This window comes from Lissotriton vulgaris, chromosome 10 (assembly GCF_964263255.1).
Source record: "Lissotriton vulgaris chromosome 10, aLisVul1.2, whole genome shotgun sequence".
Classification (NCBI taxonomy): Eukaryota; Metazoa; Chordata; class Amphibia; order Caudata; family Salamandridae; genus Lissotriton; species Lissotriton vulgaris.
Window position 1 is genome coordinate 736,959,373 of NC_141698.1, and position 24,932 is coordinate 736,984,304.

Here is a 24,932-nt window from a genome sequence, read left to right on the forward strand (position 1 = left end):
TCAGCCGCGACTCTGAGCAGCAAATGCTGAACGAAACGAAACTGCTCCTCCTGCAGCTGTGGCATGTAGGAAGAGGATGCTAGGGGACTGAGATAATAAAGTGTGGGGCAAGTACGGCAACCAGAACAGATCTTCCTCAACCCCGCTTTGGGGCATGAATTGCCTTGCTAAGCTGGGAGATACTGAGGGTGAGAGGATTATCGGGACCCTCCTGCCTTGATAGCCTCGACAACCAGGAACTGCCTCGAACTACAGAAACGGCATTGCCCTTTTGTGCGCCAAGAGTGAGGGACACCAGCAGTGGCCTCAGCCGTGAGCCCACACAGTACTAGTCCCTTGTCTGGCTGGGGTGGAGTATGCACGGTAACCCATTAACCCGTCAACACCATTATCAAGCATCAACTATGCCAATAAAATATCAAATAGGCCCTATTGTTGCAGACGGGTCTCACAATACATGATGGTGAGAATTTAATGTTCTTTCAGACACCATTGGCAGCGTGCAACTGTTTAGAGACAAATGGAGTGGTGCCTCCGACAACCGCGGTAGCAGATGAAGGACTAGGGTGGTGAACCCTTGTGAGGACACGTCAACAAGCATCCAGGAAGACAAGCCATAAACCGTCCAGGGAATGGGCTGCACAAGAGAGGGCTCAGGTGGGGGTGGACATGGAGACGAGGGGATGGAGGATATAGATTCAAGATCAGAGATATTCAGGCCTCCTGAACGAGACTCTGTTGATGAAGTGGTGGAGTACCTGTGTACTGGGCCAAACATCACACCAATGACTGCAGACCTTGCGTCCTGACATGGCAATAAAGGTAAAAACCTCCCACCAGACATCCACCATTGGGGGAAAGTGGCAGCCATGCGGCGAGGCCTCTCCTCAAGAGACCTGTTATTCAGATACTGCTGCTCAGGAGTGGGGTACCAACATAAAACCAGGAGACATGCACTTAGAAGTGCTGGTGAGACTATACACACTGGCAGTTCCCAAGATCTACCGCGATCCAAGCAGAACAGTTTGTAGTTTGTTTGGCTGAGAAAGTTTCAGAACTTGCCTTGGGGAGGGGAGTTTGGGGGATTAGTTCTCAAGACACAAAACTTGAATCGACATAGGTATATCAGTAGTGTCATGAAGATGGCAGCAGAGTGATATGGAGGAAACGTGGAACACTCAGGGAAGTTGTGCATCACACAACGAGATGGCGCTTGACAGATTCTCTTTCCTGATGTAGAAAGTGTGTTGCAATTCCATGTGTGTAAAACATTATAAGATACACATATACCTCAAAAGTAGACAGGTACATTTTGCATGTCAGCAGGAGACTCACCTGGTGGCCGGTGAACTTTGGAGCCTGCTCATGAGATGGAGAGGCAGTATATAAGGTACCTCCTACTCCGGTTCTGCCAGGGGGGATTTATATGGAGAGCACCCAGAGTGCCATTTGCCACATGAACCCCTATTTTTGACTAGGAGGGACAATATGTGGTGGTTAAAGATGATTTAGATGGGATAGTGGCTCTCTATGCCTCAAATGCCACTCAGACCACTTTCTATCTGCTTCTCACTCGCGCTTCTGGTAACTGTGAAGTGCTCAACCATTTGGTTTGAGGATTTTAGCTGTGTCCAAGATCTGAATCTGGATGGATCCCATCCACTAGTGTTGGGAGCACAGGCATTAACCAATACCCGAATGCTAAGGAAATAGACTACTCAGACTCAAGCAATGGAATTCTGGATGGCATCATAACCACCACCAGAGAGTTCTCCCATTATTCTGGGGTGCACTCATTACATACTAGAATAGGCATGGCCTTTGGGACAGCAGAGATATGTGCTAGGCTGGAAGCTGAAGAATACTTGAGCTGGACATTTTTAGCTCTGTAGTGGGGGAGACCGCACCACAAAATCCCTATGTGGTGCCAACCAACAGACACACTACATGACCGGATATTCTGGGACCTGATAGAGATGGCAATGGAGCAATACTTTACTGACAATCTAGGTACGGCCGCAGCTGCTTCTGTGGAGTGGCCCATGGCAAATGTTCTCCTAAGGGAGATATGCATATCAGAGGTGGTTGGCAAAACTAAAGTGCTCACACACAGTAACATGTTATAGAAACTTAGAATACCAGAGTGTGATGGATGCAGGAGTGTGGCATGTATGTCGTTACTACGCCAACCACGCAGTAGGCCACAATGCGGTCATTACAACGACCGGGTTGTTACCACACATGGCTTTACATCGCAAGTTGTTTCTACGACATGCGCTAGATGTCACGCTGTGAAGAAAATAGAAACCTTCTCAGTGGTCTCACTGATACTTGGTCCTTTTAAACCAATAAAGAAGAAATTGGCACCGAAGCTGAAATATAAAAAAAAATGCATTTATTCACCTCAGATGAGGGAGACTACAACACACAGAAGCCTTAGCAACTGAATGAGGCAGTCTAAGGACTACAGAAAACTGGGGCCTTATATATGCTTGGGTTACATAGTCAGCATAAGACTAAGGGGCAGTCCTGGCTCATGTAAGCATGCAAAATGCCTAATATGGGCATGCAAGATCTGCTTGTTCAACAAAGTGGGAGGAGAGTTACTTCTCCATACAGCACCAAAAATAGCCTGACACTTATACAAGAGAAGCAGGTGCATTCTACTAGCTAGGCCCTTCTGAGCATGTGCAAGGCTCTGAAGAGGGAAACAGCACATGGCGAGCACATGACTACCTAAAATGGCTGCCAAAATACAAAATGGCTTTCAGCTCATGCTAACAAATCCCTCCAATCTTTCACAGATGGACTTAGGAATAGTATTAATTACTATTCCTACTCCAGTTAGCGCAACAGCAGGGAATGTGGTGGATTTAAAGTCCAACACATTTCCTGGTGTTGCACGCCACCTAGTGCAAGTCGTAGAAACGACTTGCGTTTTTAAGCCACGCGTGGTTACCGCGTTGTTACCTACCTGTGTGGTAACAACAGCGTTATAAAAGCTTTTTCCCAAGAGGAATGTGCCCTAGCGGACCTGAGAAAAGAGTACAATGAGATGCTATTTAGACTATGTTGCCTACATTAGAAGGAATACACTGCACACCAGCATGCTTCGGGCGAAAAAGCTGGTGCCATGCTCGTATGGCTTATTAAGATGGAGAAACCCAGAACCCCAATAAGTGCCATACCCACCCTTGATGGGACGGTAGTTAATGCACAGTAGAGCATTAACACAGTATTCCACTTTTACTATAACAAGCTCAATGAGGCCTTCCCAGAAGTCTCCCAGGATACATTAATACAGTACTCCATAACCCTAAAGAGAGGTACCAGGCAGGGCTGCCCTCTCTCCCCTATAACTTTAGCATTGTCCTGGAACCGCTTTCATGTATAGTCAATCCAAGGGCCCTGGCAGGGAAATAGCCATTGGCCAGCAGACTCAAAATATATCTTTATACTCTTACGATGCCTTGATTTATGTACTGACCAATAGCTCCCATGTCCCACGGCTAATTGAGCTCCTTAACAAATATGGAGACATTTCGGGTCTCAAGATCAATTGGGACAAATCGTGCATTTTCACTTTACTGAAAATCCCTGTGGAATTGCTGAATCCCCCCCCCCCACCCCCCTTGAGGATATTCGATGCCTTTGAATACCTAGGTGTCACTGTGTATCATGATGAGCATGACCTTACAAATAGAAATCTGGCGAGACTCATATCAATGACGTGACAGTCCTTACAATTTAGGACATAGTTGCCATTGGCACCCGTGGGGAGTATCGCAATATCCGAAATGTTGATGCTACCCTGGTTTTTGTACTTCTTTTCTGCCATGCGGGTGGTGCTGCCCTTCACTTTATTCTGGGAGCTACACGGGGTACTTTTTTTTTTTAAACCTTTATTTAACAATCAGGAATGATACACCTCATACATGTCATACACAACCATACATTGTACAAATCAGCAATAGTTTGTCAAGGTTGGTAGCTCTTTCCCGCAGGCTAGCCATCTATGTCACATCGCAATAGGTCAAAAGTATTTGCAATATGTAATGCATATCGAAGTGCCCACCTTATAATGCTAAGGATTTGTCGGACCGGCCTCAGGTCCCACACACAGTATAACACGTACATAGCTGATCACTTAATCCTAGTGATAACATCCGGCAATCAGGTAGGCACAACATTTCCCGCTGCAGAAGACCCTGGATACACAAATCCGAAGCCCCACTAGTTGCGCTGGTAGCAGCAGGATCCCTCAGCTATCATAATACGGATGTTTTGATCACACACCCCAATAGTATGCATAGAGCACAGTGCAACCCAAAACAGCCATGGTGAGACGTGGACAGAGCAGTGCGTTGGACATGACTACACTTCCCCAGTGTGAATCACAAGTGATGGATATTACCCATGTGCATTGATTCCCAGGGCCCTTAGGAAACTACTTTCTGTAACAGCGCAGAATTTTGTATCCCCAGTGTGGTCCCCAAATGTCGTGTAGCAGCCATCTATCAGTATCAGAAATGCTTCCTAGGTACGCCAGCAGTGCTAGCAGTCCCTCGCCTGCCCTCCTAGCAGGCTCCACAACATTTCCCAGGCCGCGCTCTGATCAAGGCCCCCCTCCCTGACTGTCACTGTCGGAAACTTCACTCTGGGACGCTTGAGACATCCAGTAGAGCTGCAGCGGGCCCCAAATGTCCTTAGGCCTACAACGCACTGGCATCAGATCGGCATAGATATTATTCTGTTCCTGACAGTATGTAATATCGTCCATCCACTCCTTGAACTTCGGAGCTCTGCCCCTTCCCCATCTGCAAGCCACTCTCCTTTTTGCCAATAAAAGCGCGACATCCACAAATCTACGGATCGCTTTAGGAATATCCTTAGTATAGCCCAGTAGCATCGTTACGGGGTCTAGTGGGACCGCTCCATCAGTCATGACTTGAAGCGCCGCATGCACCTGAGTCCAGTATTCCTGTATCGCGCTACATTCCCAAGCCAGGTGGAGGAACCCAGCGCCCTCCGCACGGCAACGAGCACACCTGTCGTTGTCTGCCAATTGTAGCCTCAGTTTCCTAACCGGTGTAAAGTAAAATCGCTGCACAAATTTGTAATGTATGATTTTGAGCCTGCAGCTGGAGGATATATTTGCTGTGATAGAGCAGCAGTAATGCCACTGTTCCTCAGTTATGTCAGTGCCCAGTTCCAAGCTCCAACTGTCCCGTGCTCGAGGGGCGATGGGCAGTCGCTGCGATCTAATGTTGTTGTAGAGTTTCGACACTAAATGTCGTCCATCCAACACCAGCATCACGTGCAATGGCAAGACCACCCCCGGCTCATCCAGAAAATGAGGGATTATCTCCTGCATCCCCTGTCTAAGTCTAATGTAATAGAAGACCTCCAGCGGAGTCGGGGATACGGTCTGAAACATCTGTTCTTTAGTGCGATACAGCCCGTTGATAAACATATCACCCCACGTGTTCAACTTGATGCGTTTGCACATGGAAAGGAAGCCAGGCTCCTGTAATAGGGACAACCGTGGGTGGTACGTGAGCGGCAAGGCCGGCGAGTATAGCATGGGGGAGCATCTAGCGCTTTAGCCACTCTCCGCCATGCATCTATAGTACACGTGACCGTGGTAGCCGGTGTCTCAATGTCTACTACTTTTCCCTGCAGCATACCATTGAGCGGGAGGGGATGCACGATCCATTCCTCAGCCGCAATCTGTGGCATAAAGGGCGTGGGGTGAACCCAGTGGTAAGCATGTTGCGCCTGCACGCTCAGATAATAGGTTTCTAAATCCGGTGCGTCAAACCCGCCTTTGTCATACGGTTGAGTTAAAGTGGACCAGTTGAGCCGTGGCTGTTTTCCCCCCCAGAAAAAGCGAAGGAGTTCTGACCGTAATCTTTTGAAAAAATACGAACCCGGATAGTAGGGGACGTTTTGGAAGATATATACAAATCGTGGGAGGACCACCATCTTTATCAACGAGGCCCTGCCTGCCAAGGAAAGCGGCAAGGTCATCCACCGCGTCACATTGTCGGCCAGTTGAGAGATAGCCACTCCGTGGTTCAGTCTAATCGTTTCCTCTCTATTAAGCGAGATCGCAATGCCCAAATATCGAACATCCGTGCTGCACCACTCTAGGGGGTAGTCCAATTGGAATGGCTGCACCGCCGCCGTGAGAGGAAAAATTTGTGACTTTTTCCAGTTAATATGTACTCCGGAAATTCTCCCGAAGACAAGAAATTCCCTCAGTAGTGGGTTAAGATTCTGCTGTGGGTCCTTCACATAAAGCGTGACGTCATCCGCGTAGAGCGATACCCCTATCTGCCGTTGAAAGCAGTTAAACGCACTAGCTTTATGCAACTGCCGGATCCTACATGCCATTGGCTCGACCGCTATGGCGAAAAGCAGGGGGGATAGGGGGCAGCCCTGCCTGGTCCCTCTCGTGATCGGCATTTGGGAGGACAGTACCCCATTAACAACAACCCTAGCCACTGGAGCGGTGTACAGCAGCTCCACCCATGCGATGAAAATTTTGGGAAACCCCATCCTGCAGAGTATGGTCATGAGGTTCTTCCAATCCACCGAATCAAACGCCTTAGTGGCATCAAGAAATATAGCAGCAACTGGTATCTCAGGGGCTATGGTGGGAATGAGTGAGAATAGCGTGCGAAGATTGTGCGATGTGGCCCGCCCAGGCACAAACCCAGACTGATCCGGGAGTACTATAGTGGTCATGAGTAAAGACAGCCTCGTCACCAGCACTTTAGGAATCCGTATCCAGGGGGTCTTTGCCTGGCTTCAAAAGAGAAGTAATTGCCACTTCTCACATCGACCCCGGCAATTTCCCCACCTCCAGTGACTCCTCAAAGACTTCCTTCAGTACAGGCGCCATCGTGTCTATATAACACTTGTAGAACTCAGCCGGAAGGCCATCTAATCCTGCCGCTTTACCATTGCTCAGGGACATGATGGCGTCCCGTATTTCCTCCACCTCTAGGGGACCCCAAGAAAGGCCCGGTGGCCATCAGTGAGCCAGCATAGTGCTATGTCATTTAGGAAGTCCCTAAACTCCACTTCGCCCTCCTGCTGTGTGGAGTACAGTTGCCTATAATGTTGAAGGAAAGCCTCCTGTATCCCCCCAGTGTCCTGACATCTCTCACCCTCCTTTGTGTTGATTTCCAGGATATGAGTGCCAAAGCGCTGGTGTCTCGTAATGGCAGCGAGAACTTTATCTGGTTGTTCCCCTTCACAATACCTCCTAGCCGCCCAGTATTTACCTCTAAATTTCACTTCCCTGGCTGCCTCCTCCTCGAATTCTGACAGCTTATTCCTGAATTCCTGACTCAATGCAGGGTTGTTACCTCCCACCATCTCATTCTCCAGCGCCTTAAGTTCCGATTCCAGCCTGGTCAGGGTACGCACTATGTCCCGCAGCACCCCGCAGCTTTTAGCGATGGTAACTCCTCTAATGGTGACCTTAAATGCTTCCCATATCGTTTCCACACTATCTGCCAACCCCTTATTCCTGGGAAAAAAGGCCTCTATTTCTTCTCCGAGTTCTAATTTAAAGACAGGGTCTAGCAGAGCCGATGGGAACAGGCGCCAGGGTGGCCTAACCCTGTTCAATCCTGGCATGGTCAGAACCGGGCAGTGGTCCGAGTAAGATCTGGGTAAATGCTCGACCTTATGCAGGCCATTTCCAAGACCTCGAGACACAAAGCAGTAATCAAGACGCGCCCAAGTGCGTGCATGTGTTGTGAAATGCGTGCCTTCTCTAGTCCCTGGATGTGTAAACCTCCAGCTGTCTAGTAAGCCCGCCTCCCCCAGTATACCTTGCAGTGCATCCCGCGCTTGAACATTATACTGACTCCTCCCATCCGATCTATCTGCCCCAGGGCTAAGTGCCAGGTTAAAATCCCCACCCCAGATAATATGTGTGGCATCAATCTCGAGTATGTGACCCCAAAGTGTTGTGAAGAACCCCGGTGTATCAACGGGTGCATAGCAGTTCACAATTATTACAACATCCGTGCCCAGCCTACCCCACATAATCACATATCTCCCTTCAACGTCCAGTTTCACCCCCAGTTCCTGGAATAGAAGCGATTTCTTAATCAACACGGCAGTCCCTCTAGCATAAGTGGAATAAGATGAAAATTTCCTGGTGTGGGCCCATTTACTGGCAAATTTGGGCTCACTTCGGGGACGAAGATGAGTTTCTTGCAATAAGGCTATTTTCACATGATGTCGATCTAAATATGCAAGTACATTTCTACATTTCCTAGCATCATTTAGGCCCGCACATTCCAAGATATCACCGATATTTTATCCAATGCATTATCATCCATGACAAGCTATGTGAATCAAAACAGCTAGCAATTTCAAGCGACCAACCCGCCAGCTAACCACAGTGCATCCCAACCTCCATGTAACATGTAACACTCGCAGCCTCCAATCTGTACTCCAGTCAGAAATCGACCATCCCCGCCCCTCCCTCCCCCAACAACACCCCAACTCACGCATTTCCAGTCCACCCCCCTCCCACTGAAGCAACCCAAACTTGCCAGCAGCCCAACCCCACCCCCCACCCTTGCATCCCACATTAGGAAGAAACGAAAAGTTCATCAAGCCTTTTGGGGAATTCCCATCAGGGGACATCTGAAGTGCACACATTGCCACCCCCTTATCTCCATACTGCCCCGCCCAACCCGTCCGGGAACAGACAGAGGGGGGGGTGGTGCCTGGCATACATTACCACCTACAGTCCAATACCCGTCCGTGGTATTCTCGATCCGCTGTATCACGTCCCTGTAGGAGGTGCGCCATAGAGATGCCAAGTCAAGTGTGCTGGAGCATCACCCCCGGACAAAGAGCGCAGTACTATTCAATTGCCCCCATTGTCTGCCGGGTCTCGATCATCTTCCTCTACATCAGCGTTGCGCCGCCCTCCTCCAGTAGGTCGTAGTTTCTTCATATAGTCATAGCCATTTGCTGAGAGACTCTGCATAACGGCAGACCTGACAACAATTGCTTTAACTTATTTTAACCTGTATTATTTTTGTGCCATATTGTGCTTTTAACAGTCACTGTGTGTAAAGCGGTGAATACAACTGCCACTTGCATGCGCAATAGCTCGCGAGTGCTTTAGCATTTGTTTGTGTGCAGGGCGGCTGATTTATAGCGCCACTCGCACTCTCACCTTAACAGCGGCCCCTCTGCCTCGGTCCATCGCGGCTTCTGCCGATTGTGTGGAGGGCGGCTCACTTACCGCGGCTCCTAGTGCCGGTCTGGTGGTGGGAACGGGCGCCATATTGGGAGGAGTCAGAGAGCGCAGGGACCTGTGGCAGCGGTCCAGTCGCTCGAGGCTCCCTCCCATAAAACGCAATGTGTTGGAGGGAGCGCAGCGGGCGCGACGGAGGCGCGCCGGAGTCGCGCTAGAGTCAAGCTCGTCTGCGCTCGTCCGCGAGCGTCCGGAGCTATGGGCTAAGGAATCTGATGGTCCTGTAATGTACACATCCGCTGACTTATTAGCGTTGCGACCTACCAACTTGATGTGCCCCCCCGTACCCCTCAACACGGCGAAACGGACTTTTCGCCTAGGCATTACTAACCCCATTAACATAGCTATGGACCCTGCCTCTAACTATGCGGTGTCGGAAAGCTCGCCAGGCACTATTTGTAATTTTAAATGTGTCTACTTAAACACTCGTTCTTTGCCCAAACATCAGACGGACATCTTTTTGTTACTATCTGATATCAAACCGGACTTACTCTTGCTGACCGAGACATGGCTTACGCCGGATTCTTTACCGGATATCTTGGCTGCCTTGCCTGCCGATTATTACATCATTTCTGTGCCACGACCGGCAGGTAAAATCGGGGGCGGGGTGGCCATTATCTCTAATAAGAAACACCAACTTAGACAACTCTCCTCCTTGGATATACCTAATGTGGAGAATATTGTTGCTAAATTGGATACTGTCAACGGGCCACTTGTGGTGGTTTTATTATACCGCCCGCCCCAATCTATGGCTATGTTCCCTGTCATTTTTGCTGAGCAATTGGCCATGCTTGCCACTAATAATTCTAAATTACTCCTGATCGGGGATTTAAATCTCTGGTTTGATAACACACTATTAGACCCCCAAGCAGCTGAAACAAAGGACCTTTTGAATGATCTGAATTTAATACAATATATAGACACTCAAACCCATCAAAAGGGCCATAGTCTCGATCAAATTTGGTCATTGAACCTACCTATTGATTCTATTGTTATTAAACCATGTAGTTGGTCTGATCATTTTATCATTAGTTTCTCATTTTGTGTTGTGAAAGCTCCTCAATTTAAGCTGAAGGCTACCAGTTTGACTCGGAAATGGTCCTCCTTGGACATTTCAGTTTTTTTAAATTTGTTAAAGTCTACTCTGCCAGAGCAGAGTTCAGACGCGGAGATTGCCGACTGTAGGCTTCAGGAATGGCTAAATTCGGCCATTAACGTCTGTGTCCCCCTCACTCGTTTTGATAACTCACGCAGCGCGGACGCACATAAGTGGTACACGCCGGAGTTGAGGAAACTAAAACTTGAAGTGAGGCAGCATGAGAGGACATGGCGTATTAATTACTGTCCTCAAGCAAGGATTGCATACTGTTCAATTCGTAAAGCCTACCAAAAGACGCTGCACACTCACAAAACTGATTATTTCTCTTCTAAAATACTTAACGCGACTAATAAGTCGAAAGAAATTTTCAGGATTGTGACTGAGCTGTGCAATGATGAAAGAACTTCTCCCCCAGTCGTCCCCTCACAACCGCTCTGCAACTCCTTGAATGACTATTTTTATGATAAAATAGTGCTGATTAAGGAAACTCTATCCAAGCTTCCAGCTTGTGCTCCGATAGATGATACCTTTTTAAATCCCCTTACCTTGCATTCTTTTCCTTTAATCACTGACCAAATCCTCCAAGATTTGCTCACTAGAGTTAAATCTGGATCTCCTCAGGATGTCTGCCCTCCTCAAATAATGAGAGAAATTGGTCGGGCACTCCCTAATAGCCTGCTCCCTTTGCTTAATAATTCCCTTATGTCAGGGATTGTCCCGAATAGTTTTAAACAGGCCTTGTTGATCCCTTTAAAAAAGAAACCCGGTATCGACTCCTCTGACCTCTCAAACTACAGGCCAATATCGCTACTGCCTTATCTATCCAAAATATTGGAGGCCCATGTGACCAATTGCCTATCAAGTTTTGTGGAAGCCTCTGGCTATTTACAACCTAACCAGGCAGGTTTCCGGCCTGGTCATTCTACTGAGGCAGTGATATTGGCCGTTCAGAACACCTTGAGTTCTAATGCTGACAGGGACCTGCACCAGGCCTTGGTGTTATTGGACCTGTCTGTCGCGTTCGACACGGTTGACTATACCATCCTGGTCAACCGTGTCGAACAGGCCGGACTTCGAGACTCGGCCTTGGCTTGGCTCAGGTCCTTTATTTCAGAACGTACCCAGTCGGTTCGACTGGGTTCTTTTACAGCCCCTAAAAACATTTCTTTCTGTGGGGTTCCCCAAGGATCTTCCCTGTCCCCTTTATTATTTAATTTGTACATGCGGCCTCTTCTGTTTTCCCTCCGACAGTTTAAGGTTGATGTATATAATTATGCAGACGACCTGCAGTTGATTTTTGTACTAAACGCACAGAATGCGACCGAGGAGTTTCGTGCAACTATGTCCTTTATCCAAAGGTGGATGTCTCTAAACCACCTTAAGTTAAATCCGGGAAAAACGGAGCTCATTCTACCTGGGAAGAGTGAGATCAGTTGGAGCCCTTGTTTTTGGCCATCGGACATGGGCTCGCCTCCAAAGAAATCCCGTACAATAAAAAGTTTGGGAGTGACTCTCAGTGAGGACCTCCTTGGGAAGTCAAATTGGTACAGTGGTCTCCTCGGGGTTTTTCCAACTGAGGAAGATCAAGAAAATAGCACATCTCCTCACAGGTCTGGCCTTAATTCAGACAGTTAGTTCTCTAGTCCTGTCTCATATCGATTTTTCAAATGGCCTCTATCTGGGGGCTCCTATTGGCCAACTGAAAAGATTGCAATACTTGCAAAATCAAGCTGCGAGACTTATTTGTAAAGTCCCAAAGTGGGAATCGATTAGACATGGACTGGAGACCTTGCACTGGCTGCCTGTGGAACAGAGAGCAACATTCAAGGTGGGCTGTATTGTGTTCAAGGCTCTGGAGGGCAAGGGTCCCATGTTTCTTAGACAACTGCTGCGTAAATATCAACCTCTGCGCAGCCTGAGATCTACCCACAAGGACCTACTTGAGGTCCCTCGTTTCAAAAGGAAACGTCAGGGAGGTAGCAGTTTTCAATTTTTGGCTGCTTCATTGTGGAACTCACTCCCCCTGACCCTGCGACACAGTAGGGACCTCCTTACCTTTAGGAAAGCATTCAAAACTATTCTTTTTTCACAGGCTTACTGTAAATAGTGATTTGTGTCTTTTATGTACTGTTATGTTTGATTCTCTCCAGCACCAAGAAGCCTCCGGGCGTAAGTGCGCTTAACAAATAATAAATAACATAACATAACATAACATATAGTCCTCCACCTGCTGTGGGTTCGTAAAAAAGTACTGCTTTCCTTGATGTGTTATTCTGAGCTTCGCAGGGTATAGGAGGGCATAATCAATCTGAAGTGCCCTGAGTTTTTTCTTAACATCGAGGACCTTCCGCCTTTGTTCCTGCACCACAGGGGTAAAGTCCGGGTATATTGAGAAATTCACTCCATCACATGTCAAATTTTGGTTCAGCCGTGCTGCCCGAAGCGCAGTGTTGCGGTCTCGGTAATTAAGGAGACGGGCAATTATAGGTCGCGGAGGCGCCCCAGGCTTCTGGCGCGGACCAAGTGAACGATGTGCCCTCTCAACGATGAACTGGCTGGAGAAGGCTCCCTCTCCCACCGCTGCCAAAAGGATCTTTTCGATGTAGTCCTCCATGCGGCCGGTGTTGGTCGATTCCGGTACGCCAATAACGCGTATATTGTTCCGCCGACTGCGCGCCTCCAATTCCTCGTTCTTTGCCGCAATTATACGTAGGACGTTGTCCATCCTAGACAGTCGCGTTCCATGGGAAGCAGACGTGTCCTCATTTCCGGAGATGCGCCTCTCCGCTTCTGTTAGGCGCTCCTCATGCACCTCTATCTTCTGCGCTACAGAATCCATTCTAGACGATAGGCGATCCACCTTGTCAACTATTGTGGCAAAGCCCTGTCTCATTTCTTCCATCATCAATTGCATCTCCGGGGTGGCAGATGTGGAGGGACCTCTTGCATTCGGCGGTCCATGCGCACCCCCCGTCTCAGCTGTGTTGCGTGTACTTTTCTTGGCGGCGGCACGTTCAAAGGATAACTTCGGTTGTTTGTTGTCATTTTTCCCCATGGCGAAACTTTTATAAGGGCTAGAAGCCGCTGGCGAGACCCGACTGGAGCGATCCTCTCTTCCCGGCGAAGAGCCCTTGTGCATCGGGGCACTTCACTCCGTCAGCACTATGTGCAGCACCGCAGAAGGTGTCAATGACATGGCTAACGGTGCTCAATTCAGATACCTCGTATTTAACCACACTGTATGAGAGCAAGATCCAGGGTTGAGAGTCAGCCAAGATACGCAGTAGTGCCCATAGCCATGGGCTGCATACTAATACACAGTTGAGCGGAGCCCCAGTGCATGCATCCGCTCCGTCGCAGTTCGCTGACACTCATTTGTGCTACTGACACCTCCTCTGTAAGGCAGCGGCACGTATCACCAGTTCTAGCAGCGCTAGAGCGCCTGTGTTCCCTCAATATGGAAAGAGTCAAGATCGATACCTCCTCAGCATGCCAAGTGAGCGTGTGTCAAACAATATGTGGCAGCAAATATGTTGTAAAGGTCCTCTAACTGCCACACCTCCCCAAAGAGCCTAGCGCCTGCCGTAGAAGCTCAATAATCACAGCGCGGCACTATCCGCTCTAAACCCCTCGCATAAGTCTCAGTATATTCGGGGCATGCCAGCTGTTATGCCACACCCATACATGTGCCTTCACCCAGGTTCGGCTACTGGGTGCACTCGATGGCAACGTAGTGCAATATCAGCCGTTCTGGCAGGCCTTCATCCCAAATCCCCGCTGTGTAATACAGGGAGCACTGCTGCTTTTCCCGGTAATGGGGGGGGGCCGTAGCTGTCACGCTGCCACCGAATAGCTCCGTACACGGGCAAGAGGGTCAGGGTGCCTGCGCTTGCACACTCCTGTCGCGCCTCACCTCCGTAGTCCCGGAACCGTCAGCCAGTCTAATTATCGTCCGCCGAGAGTGCAAACGACCTCCAGGGCCTCTCCGGCTTGTAAGGCCCCTCAGCACCACAGGGATCCAGGTGAGTGTCGCCTCCAGCCGCCACCATGCAGGTTCTAGCAGGGGAGGGCTTCCGCTAGTGCCTCCTCCTCAGCAGCTCCGCCAGAAGTAGGCAAGGGTGTTTTCTTTACATGAGGCCCATGCGCCTCGTGGTAATCCCCGGTCTCGCGCAGCGGCTCACCCCTGCAGGCTCCACCGTGGGCTCAGCCACCGGTCACGGCGCCACCTTCCAGACACACGAAGTCAGGAACGGAGGGTCAGAGCGCTCCCAAACTTTAACCGGGGGTGCTCCCGACTATTCTCAACACTCGGTCCAAATTTGGGACGGGTCGGAGCAGGTTTAATAGGATAACTGACGGATATTTATGCCAGGCTGCTGGAGCCTCACAGAGGTTCGGCCATTCTGCTAGCGCGCTCTCTAGCGCCCCCCAGCTACACGGGGTGCTTACATCCATGACATGGGGACCAACAGACGCAGAGTGTTGCTGCCATAACTGTAGGCTCTTCCAGATGATGGTTGGTTGGAAGCGCTAAATAATTATTTATACTACGCTGCAGGCCAAATGAAGTGGAAAGAATGTTGGCTGGCAGATGCCAGCACGTGGAAGTGTGAGGAGGTGTAGGCCGAGCTGGGAGAGTGGGGTGTTTTAAACTATATTGCTGGCTAATGCGGTAGCAATGGGAGGGAAAGTGCCATGCTGGCTAATGCGGTAGCAATGGGAGGGAAAGTGCCTGCCTCGTGGAAGGGAGCCGATATTATTCCCTTATTCAAGAAAGGTGATAGAACCCTGGCTAAAAACTACAGACCCATTAGTCTGATTGATACAGCGCAAAAACTAATGGGCCGATTAGTCCAGAATAAACTGCAGCAATGGATTAATGAAAAGAATATTTTGTCATCTTACCAAGCTGGGTTTCGCCCTTTAACTAGTAGCGTTGATCAAGTCCTCCACTTTTTAACCATCTACTGGAGAAACGTTACTTTAAAGAAGGGGACATTGTACGCAGTCTTTGTGGACCTAAAAGCCGCTTTCGACTTGGTCCCCAGAGAAAAACTCTGGCAGACCCTGGCGGACGTAGGCTTAAGCCAGGAATTGCTTACACTCCTTGTTCGTCTCCACGAAAATAATTTTGCAAGAATAAGATGGGGCAAGCAAGGAGAAGTAACTGATCCCTTTCCGGTAGAACGTGGGGTGAGGCAAGGGTGTGTCCTAGCGCCGACTCTCTTCTCAATTTATATAAATGGCATTGTTGAACATCTAGAGAAGATTGCTAGTGATGCCCCAGTAATCGCAGGCTCTCGTGTCCCCGTCCTCATGTTCACGGATGACACGCTTTTACTTTCCCGCACCCCCAGTGGTCTCCAAAAAGTGGTTGATGCCTTCGGTGAGTTTTGTGATGGGAGGGGCCTTGAACTGAATACCACCAAAACAAAATTCATGTGCCTCAACCAGCAGTCCACCTTTAAAGGTGTAATAAAATATAAAGGTACACCCCTAGAAAGGGTGGACTCTTTCTCTTACCTAGGCATCACCCTTCAAGAAAATATGAGCTGGAAATCACACATAAATACAACTTTACTAAAGTTTAGGCAGCTAGCAGGCGCAATTACCCTAAAACATCGTACCTCGCTAACAAAGCCAGTAAATTGTGTGTTGGAAATGTATTCTATGAAAGTCCTGGGGGCTTGTTTATATGGCTCTGAATTATGGGGGTTTTCTAATTTGAGAGAACTGGGCCGAGCAGAAAACAGATTTCTACGAGGGATTGTGATGGTTCCCCAAAGCACTCCCACAATCCCATTAAAATTGGATCTGGGAAGAAAAGGTATAGAGGACATAGCGAGGCTACGCCCCCTTCTATATTGGAGACGGATTATGGTGACCCCAGAATTAAGTCACTATGCGGCGGCCTTGATGGACGTCATTAAGTTCGACTGTTTCCATAGTATCCCATGGCTAAAGGAGCTCCGGGGACTCCTTATAAAACTGAAATTGGATTATCTATGGGATACCAAAGATGTGACCTGCTTCCCTACGAAAGCAAAGCTGAAAGAACTATATTGGGAAATGGTGTATCTTACAATGTTTAGTGATGGTACAAGTACAAGCTTAACATCTCGCTTCTTAGATATAAAAATGTACCCCTCATGCGAACCTTTTTGGGATGTCATCGAAAAACCGTATGATAGAAAACTTTATTTTCAATTTCGCATAGGTACACTCCCGGTGAATGCCTTCAAGAAGCACTGGTCCCCAGCATGGGATGAACACTGTCACCATTGTAATGAACAAACTGAGCACATTTCCCATCTCTTGTTCTGTTGCCCATTGTACTCGTCCCCCAGACGTAAATGGTTAAAACCTGTGTGCTCAAACATGGGAACCCGTAGCCAATCTGAAGCTCTTAGGATACTTGAAACAGATTGTTCCACAGTGCTCGTGGTTGGGGTAGCAAAATTTCTGGCCTGGGCATGGATAATTCGTACCCGATCATTAATGGCAATCACATCCCAATGAATTATGTACACTACTAATTCTGCACTTTGCCATATGAATTATTGTATTTTAATTTTTAGAAAAATCTACTTTTTAAGAAGTGTAATTTAGTGTATTTTTATCATGTATTTATTCGACAATTCATGTTTAATATGTATTTTTAGAAAGTATTTTATGTATAGTATTTAATGTATTAGGGTTAGGTGAATGCTTTTATGACAAATGTCGAATAAAGCTTTAAACAACAACAAACTATTTTTTGCTGGAGACCAAACCAGAGAATATTTTACTAAGAGATGTTAGGGCATGCTGGAAACAAATCTATCCCTGCGTGGGTGGGACAGATACCATATTTTCCACAACTGCATAAGCGAGAGTGACACAAAGGCGAGACTTGTGCATGAACGGGAAATGGCGCATTTTCACTGATTTAAGAGAATTGTATGTGTTGCGTCCGGGGCACTTCCTGCTATTTTGGGGCACTGACTAAAGTAAAGAGGTAGACCAGAGTGAACGCACACACTGTGCCCGAGCCAAAATTGGGCTTGACAGTACTGCTAACTTGCGGAAGTCAGCGGAAGGCTGTCAGAAATATACATGGGACTGCGCAGCCCGATGTTACAGCCGTGAGAACAATTAAATGTCTGCTGGGAAAAGAGATTGGGGACATGAACTAAGACTGACTGCATGGAAGTAATGCTTGGAATCAGTAAAAAAAAAAGGTATCTATAAATGCCTCACTTCTCTACACCTACTTTAACAAAATTCACCACACCTACCTCACACCGAAAAGGGTGGGATGAATGTACACCGGAGCACATAACGCACATATTATTGTATAGCACTGTATGTACTGTATTCACTTTTTCATGGTTTAAATTAAAGTAAAACATACATAGAAATGAAATCCAGAAATAAAGTGGTAGTAATGATAAAACACTGTGGCCAGTGTCGGGACCCTATTCAGGTCCCAAAGTGAAGTAATATAGGTCAGGTGGAACAGTTAATTGTATATTCTATGCCACCTGTGCGCAGGGTAGATAAAGGAATTGTAAAAAGGTGGGAACATGGTATCCAATCACCTCTGACTGCCTTGAAGACTGATAAATGACTACGTGCTTGTTTGGTGTGGTATGGAACTGAAAAATCAATAAAGATATTTAAAAAACAAAAAAGAGGTAGGAGCCAAGCAATCATCATGCCCCCATTTAGTTCTTCTACCAAAGGATTCTTTCTCAGAGTGCCACAAGGATCTTCTTTGAGCCCTACACTTCCAATCTTCAAATGTCAGTTGGCAAAGTTGGTCCACGGTTTCCACATATTCTACATGTGCTATGCGGATGACACCCAACTCATTCTGAGACTGAATGGTCAAAGCTTTAATGAGAATTCCTCCAGACATGTTAAAGGTTCTGCTACCTGCTTCCGTTTACTAAATGTTTTAAGGAAATTCCTGATGCTCTGTTCAAAAGTTGAGACCCATTAATAGACAAATCAGTCTTGGTCCTGCTCCAATAGGAACAGTCTAGCCCTAACTGCCAAACCAGGTCCTCTCTGAACCAAAACACAAGCAGGTCCAGCCTGGTTTTGCCCTCATTGGGACTTATCCTTCAGGTACGAAGCCGATCTTGGGTTACTTGTGTTCTGCTTCAGAGAGGACCTGGCCTGGCAGTTAGGGCTGGTGCTGTTCCTTTTCGAGCCGGGTCAAGACAGCTTTGCATATGACTGGGTCTAAACTGAGGTGGCATGGTAGGCAAAAGAACAATGGGTTGGGATGCTACCACGAGAGAATGCAAATGGTTACATGTATTGCAAGAATTTCTTCCATCACTTTTTCTGTGTTTGATGCAACACTGCAGTTTTAATCCAGATCTTGAGGGACAGTCTAATCGGTGGGATGACTTGGATCCGTGAGGTCTCATGACAACAGGAATTTAGTAGATCATATGGGAGCGAGGTGTGTTTGGGGGGGCCCTTCATTATGCCATGCAGAGGGCCCCCTTAGGTTTGGTTTCACTAGCTCTGTTGGTTTACTGAAACTACATGGGCATCGACTTGTACCTCTGCTCTAATAAGAGTCACATGCACCTTGGATTTCCCAGTCAGTAACTGCCATACTTTAGATGTCTTGTTCAGGGATGTAATATGTTGTCCCTCACATTTCCTCCTACACCTATGCTGTCCTTGTGGATTTCAAACAAAAAGGTGAAATTTTTGAGCGTGCAAGGGTATATTTTATGTTTTGTCCCTGTTTCTTGCACAAAATAGATTTCTGAAGTTTACTGTAGCCCTATAGCCTGCTGCCTAGGGCTATAGCGGTTGTTAAAGGGCCTGAAACTGAGTTACAGACCTGAGCCGCTGGCATGGTCCTATAACGGGGTGAGGGGCTTTAACAACAGATATAGCCAGAGGCAGAAGGGCTATAAGGCCATTAGAACATTCCACCCACTGAGGGTAGAATGTTCTAAATTAAAAAGTGAGAACCAGAAAGGCAAACATTGGAATGTTGGAGCAGAAGGCATATACTATCCATTATAAGACACAAGCCACTCCATTGTCTTCAATAGAGCTCTCAGCATTCCAATGTTTTATTATAGCCTTATAGCCCGCCATAGGCCATTGAAGGGCCACTACAGCGTTTTACAAGGGAGCATGTCTTTGATGGCTGGTATAACCCAGCTACGGCAGGCTATGATGCTGTTAGAACATTCTGCCACTAGAGGGCAGAATGTTGGCTGAATGTTCTAACAAATAAAACAAAGAGCTCAGTGAACCCAAAGGAATTTAACTCCTTAACTGCAGCGCAAATTCTGCCGTAGTGCGGGAGTTCTGTTGAGTGGGCAGGGCTGCGTCGGCCAACGGACGTGCGCAGCACTACCGAAGCCTACCATGGCCGTTGGCCGACGGTCGCACGCAACGGGTTAAATCCTCTCGGGCTCCATGAGGCCTTTCTTAATAGCAACCCCTATGAATGACAAACATTGGAATGTTGGGGTTCTAGGCTTTTACCAGCCATTTTCAAGACATGAGCCACTCCAATGTCTTCAATGGAGCTCTCAACGTTCCAATGTCCTAATTAGGATTGTAGCTCACTGATTTCTATCATGCAATGCAGTGTTTCAAAAATCACATTAAAGAGAATTGTATCACGGAGATTCCTGGGGAGCACAGCTGTGTGTGTCAGTATACAATGTATTTTCATGGAGTCCAGCCAACTTCCTTTGTTTCTTATGAACAAACTAATCGCTTTGCGCTGAAATTAAGCAGTATGTTTTTTTCTAACAGCCAATAGAGATCCCATTGCAAAAATGATTGGGCCAGCGTTTGCTACAGTTGAAGGAGACGATATGTCCATGCTGCGCTTATTGGATACATTGAAGGAAGACAAAGACCAAGAAGCAGAAATGAAAATGAAAATATTTTTACTCCTCCAACAGCTGGATATGCAACTGCTTAACAGTTCTTTAAAACACATTTCGAAGTAAGTGTTAATGCAAAGCTGATCATTTACTTTGTACACCTCCACTCAGTATACTTAAAAAGATAATGCATTAAGGGCAATTCAGTATAGGTAGACCAAGTTCATTGTTATTACTTTGAGTATTAGATGCCATTCAATATTGCTACGCCTAAGACGATGTGGGTCAGCTCTCTCATCCTCATTCTAAACAAGATGCAAGAATGACTCCAGATTTTAGTTTATATTTCCCTGGGACCATTGTCTCTAAGAGATTCTGTCGGTTCATCGTAAAATTTTAAGTAAGACATGCTCTGCTGTTTTTATTTCAATCTGTGGCTACACGTGGATAACCATAGCAATTGAATTCAACTCCCAAGTAATTTTTGCAAAAGAGGTTTTTCTAACAATTAAAGTTTATGCTTCCAATTTGATGGCAATGTAAGTTTAATAGGTTTGTTTTTCTTTTAAAAGTAATCCGTTGGTGGTTGTAAATAAATAAATAAAAAATGGCTGGTTTAGCCCTAATATTATTTTCTGAAATTGAAGCAGACCTAAATGTAAGACAATTGGGCCTGACAAGCAGTAGAGGCAAACAGCTGAAAAATAAACACTCTTCATTTAAGGGATGCAGCCGATTCCCTGCCCCATAAGTGCCAGTAGTGGCAGTTGGAACTCATGTCATCTTTTTAGGTGAGCTGGAAAGCATTTCGATTTTTTTCAGGTATTTGGTATACAACTAAAATGTCTTTGAGTGTTCATGATCACAAAAATGAGTGATATTCATTTGGCTGACTTTTTTCGTATGTGTGCAATGCCCTTGCTGTGGGTGAACCATATTATGGAATGTCTTCTTCACACTGTGTGTAATGTATTTCCCTGAGTCACACGGGGCGAATGGGTGGCAATTTCACTTAACAATGTCAAGCCGTACTCTCAACAGTCATGAGGGTATCATGCAGTGTTGCAAACTGGAGAAGGTATTGAACATCAAAAGATGGCTCAATTTCACAGCCCTCTAATGTGGACTGGGAAGTCACTCTCACCACCTGAGGGCATGACATTCCATTTGAAGTTGAAGAAAGTACCACTAGCAGTTTGACTGACATTACATTGTCTGATAAAACCATTGCTATCACAGATCCATTTGATATTGAGGCCCACTTAGGAATTGAAGTAGCCACCATGGAGCGACAGCTTCCACATGGACTGCAACTACAAAATTGCACACAGAAATCAACACCTTGTGTCAGAACTAGACAGCTGAACTAGTTTCTTTATGCCAGAAAGGAAATTAAATATATTACAGGTACTTCTGATAAACAACGTCCTATCATCCATCTGTAGAGAAAGGGACATCACTGAATTTCCCATCAACCATCTGCACAAAAATCAGCTTCAATTGCTTATTGTCAAAATCATATTTAAAAGAAGAAGCCAGACTAGAGATCTTAATTTCCCATCTTCCTTCAGAACAGGAAGTGACATCACTTGATTTACCGTCATCCATCTGCACAGGAAGTAGAATCACTGGAATTCCCATCATGGGTCTGCAAGGGAAGTGTCCTTTTCGAATTTTCGCAACATCCATCTGCTAAGGAAGTGATGTCACTGGTTTTCCCATTATCCATCTGCACAGGAAGTTACATCACTTCCTTCACCCTACTTCAATCAACTCTTCAGGGTGTCTTATTGCCTGGATGTCCAGAGCAAAGGGCAGACACAGCCAAGGGCACTACTTGTAAGACCCCAGAAGGGCATTGGGCCAGAACCCCTGTTTACCTGAAACTTGCAAGTTAAGCTATAGTAATCTCTCACCCAGCACCCAATGTTGCCAATCACCACAAATGCAACATGACCTAACCAACCCAAATAGTCACATAGAAATTGCAAAGTACACAGACCTCACCTTGTACACATTCCACTAACTATCACACACCCTCAAACTACAGAATACACATTCCAACTCATGCTCATTAACACTCCCCTCTGCCGTACTTCACCCACCAGACACTGCATACCTCACCACTTTCACCACCTTGATGCTCTCATCATCACAGAAACCAAATTCACCCCCACATTCTTGCACATCCTAGATGTACTGTTTTTTCCAGCATCCCTCCTGTAGACTGCATAAATAAGAAGGGAGACGGCCTTGCTGTCATCCTGTAGTCATCCTGGCCCAGCACCCTATGAACCATGTAACATTCAACTCTGTGGAGCTGCTGACATGCCATTCCCAACACTCAGCTACTTAAATTGCCACCCTCCATCTCATCTATAGGCCTTATCAGCAGAACAAGGACTTCATTGATGAATTCTCAGACCTCCTTGCCACCTCGTCCACCAACATGCCCAGCGCACCTTCTTGGTTGACTTCAACATCCCAAAAAAGCACAAGCTCAAACAAGAAAGCAACACTATCCTCAACCTTATTGACACACTGAATGGGCTACAGCATGTCATAAATCCACACACACAATAGACCACATCCTTAACCTTATCTTCTTATCACCAGTAATCGAATGCAAGCTACCTATACTACTGGATTGGAGTAATCACTTCATCATTCTTATCTCCCTACTCCGCGTACTACCAAAAACCAAGGTCAACTCAAGAGAGAAGACCAAAACATCAGAGCCATCAAAGGCTTCTCCTTAGACAACCTAATGCTTGAGCTCATCTCTTACCCTATCAAATCCAAGTCCAATGCTAGCACCTTTTTAAACAACTAAAACATGTTTTGGAAAACTATATGGCTATCCACACCCCAATTAAAACAACAAGTACAAGCCAAAACCTTCAGCACCCTGGTACTCTAAAAACCTTGCTGACAAACTATCCATTCTGAAACAGGAAAGAAAATGGAAGAAAAACAGAACTCTTGAGGACCTCATGATAGTAAATTCAATCTGTATAACACACAGACAGCTTATCACATTAGCCAAAGCAAAGTACTATGCCAACAAAATCAGTAAAACCACCAACAGACGTATAAGCTTTTTAAAGATAATAAAGCACTGCATCAACCCCATGCCAAATAAACCTGTTAGTCCAGTATTGGAACTGTCATATATTCACATGCTTGAATCATTCCCCGTCGTTTCGATGGGAGTCCCTGGTACATCAAATAAGCAATGATAAATTAATACAAAGCAGAAACCAGGCCTAGGCCTATATCAGTTTTGTAACCCATATCTCTTATTATGTAAAAGAGACCAAAAGTAATTCTTGAACCAATCAGGACCCTTGACCCTCTAGAACCCTCCTGAGTGAACCTTGGACCTTCAGATTTTCTACTGTACGTTGTGCTAGGAAGTCTGAGCTCTGCTCAGTTTTCTCTCATTACTAGTGAATCTAAAGAGATTTTTTACTTCTTTTCATCATTTTACATCTACAGGATCCATCCTCAGGGCTGCTTTGTCAACATTCTGGCAGGAATTATGTCAGAAAAGGGAAAAGAGTTTTTTTTTTAGACCCTGTGCTGCCTGCTCGAAGAGAAGGCTTTATACTGATGACCCTCATGAGGACTCTGTTTATTGTCTATATCTCAACCATAAGGCAAAGGAATGCAAGGTATGTCGTAACTTTTCTAATAAAACCTTAAAGGATCGCGGGGGCGCCTTCCTAAATGGCTTCAGAAATCAAAGCCAGAAAGGAAGTGACTTCAAGTGAGGACAGTGATGAGGTATCCTCTTCGTCTTCCTCCAGAAGATCCCATAAGAGGAGAAAATCACCTCAGGCTCATTCGTCTGGTGAGCACCGAGAAAAGGCCCTTAAAAAGACCTCTCATGGGTCTCATGGGTGCAGTCAGTCAAAATCTCCTGACAAACAGGAAAAGGAGAGGAAGGGAAAATCTTCGGGGAGAAACAACAGAAAAAGGCTAGGTCTGAACCGCCTAATACACCCCCTCAAGTAAGGCACTCATTCAAAAAACCTTCTTCAGTCCCTTCCGAGGTAAAAGCATTGTCGAAAACTCCATTGTCAACTGTACCGTCTATGAAGAATCCAGCTCTGTCGTCATCAACGAAGATTGAAGTTTGCCTGTCGTCAAAGTAAGCATCAGCATTGAAGGAGGTAAAAATAAACAACAAAGCCCCTGCTCTATACAGTATTAATCAATTCTTAGTAATATTGGTGTCAATTTGAAGTGATTGGTTATGCACATCAAAATTTTCAGTGTGACACTTCGAGAATGATAAGTCATTCGATATACATAGAAAAAGTTCGACAAGACGTTCTGTTCTTGGTGTAGTGCATCAATTTATTGTTCCTTTGTACAGGCCGAGCGGTTGTGAGGTATTACCGCTCGCCCTATTGCCTATACTGACTACCTCTTGTCACCTTTTACTTTGCGGCCACTCAGGTTGTGCGCCTAGTCATTCTGGATTACTCAAAAACCCTCCTAGCTGTATACAGCATTGAAGGAGGTGTTGGGGGCTCCATTGTTGAAGATTTTGTCGCCCTCAAGTATGATGTTGATGCTGGTATCGTCGATGACTGCATCGATGATGACGCTGGTGAGGAGGAAGACGACAGCGACCACGGCAAGGTCGGCGACGACAACAACGCTGATGACGACT

At 46.5% G+C, this 24,932-nt stretch overlaps 1 protein-coding gene across 2 annotated transcripts in view; it reads left to right on the top strand.

Moving 5' to 3' along the window:
- The window catches only part of ODAD2 (outer dynein arm docking complex subunit 2), a 1,227,385-nt gene that overhangs the window by 225,673 nt on the left and 976,780 nt on the right, over positions 1-24,932 (top strand). For both annotated transcript variants that reach the window (XM_086941603.1, XM_086941602.1), the window contains exon 4: positions 20,178-20,373. In XM_086941603.1, coding sequence (XP_086797729.1) covers positions 20,178-20,373 — 196 coding nt within the window. The remainder of the gene's footprint in view (positions 1-20,177; positions 20,374-24,932) is intronic.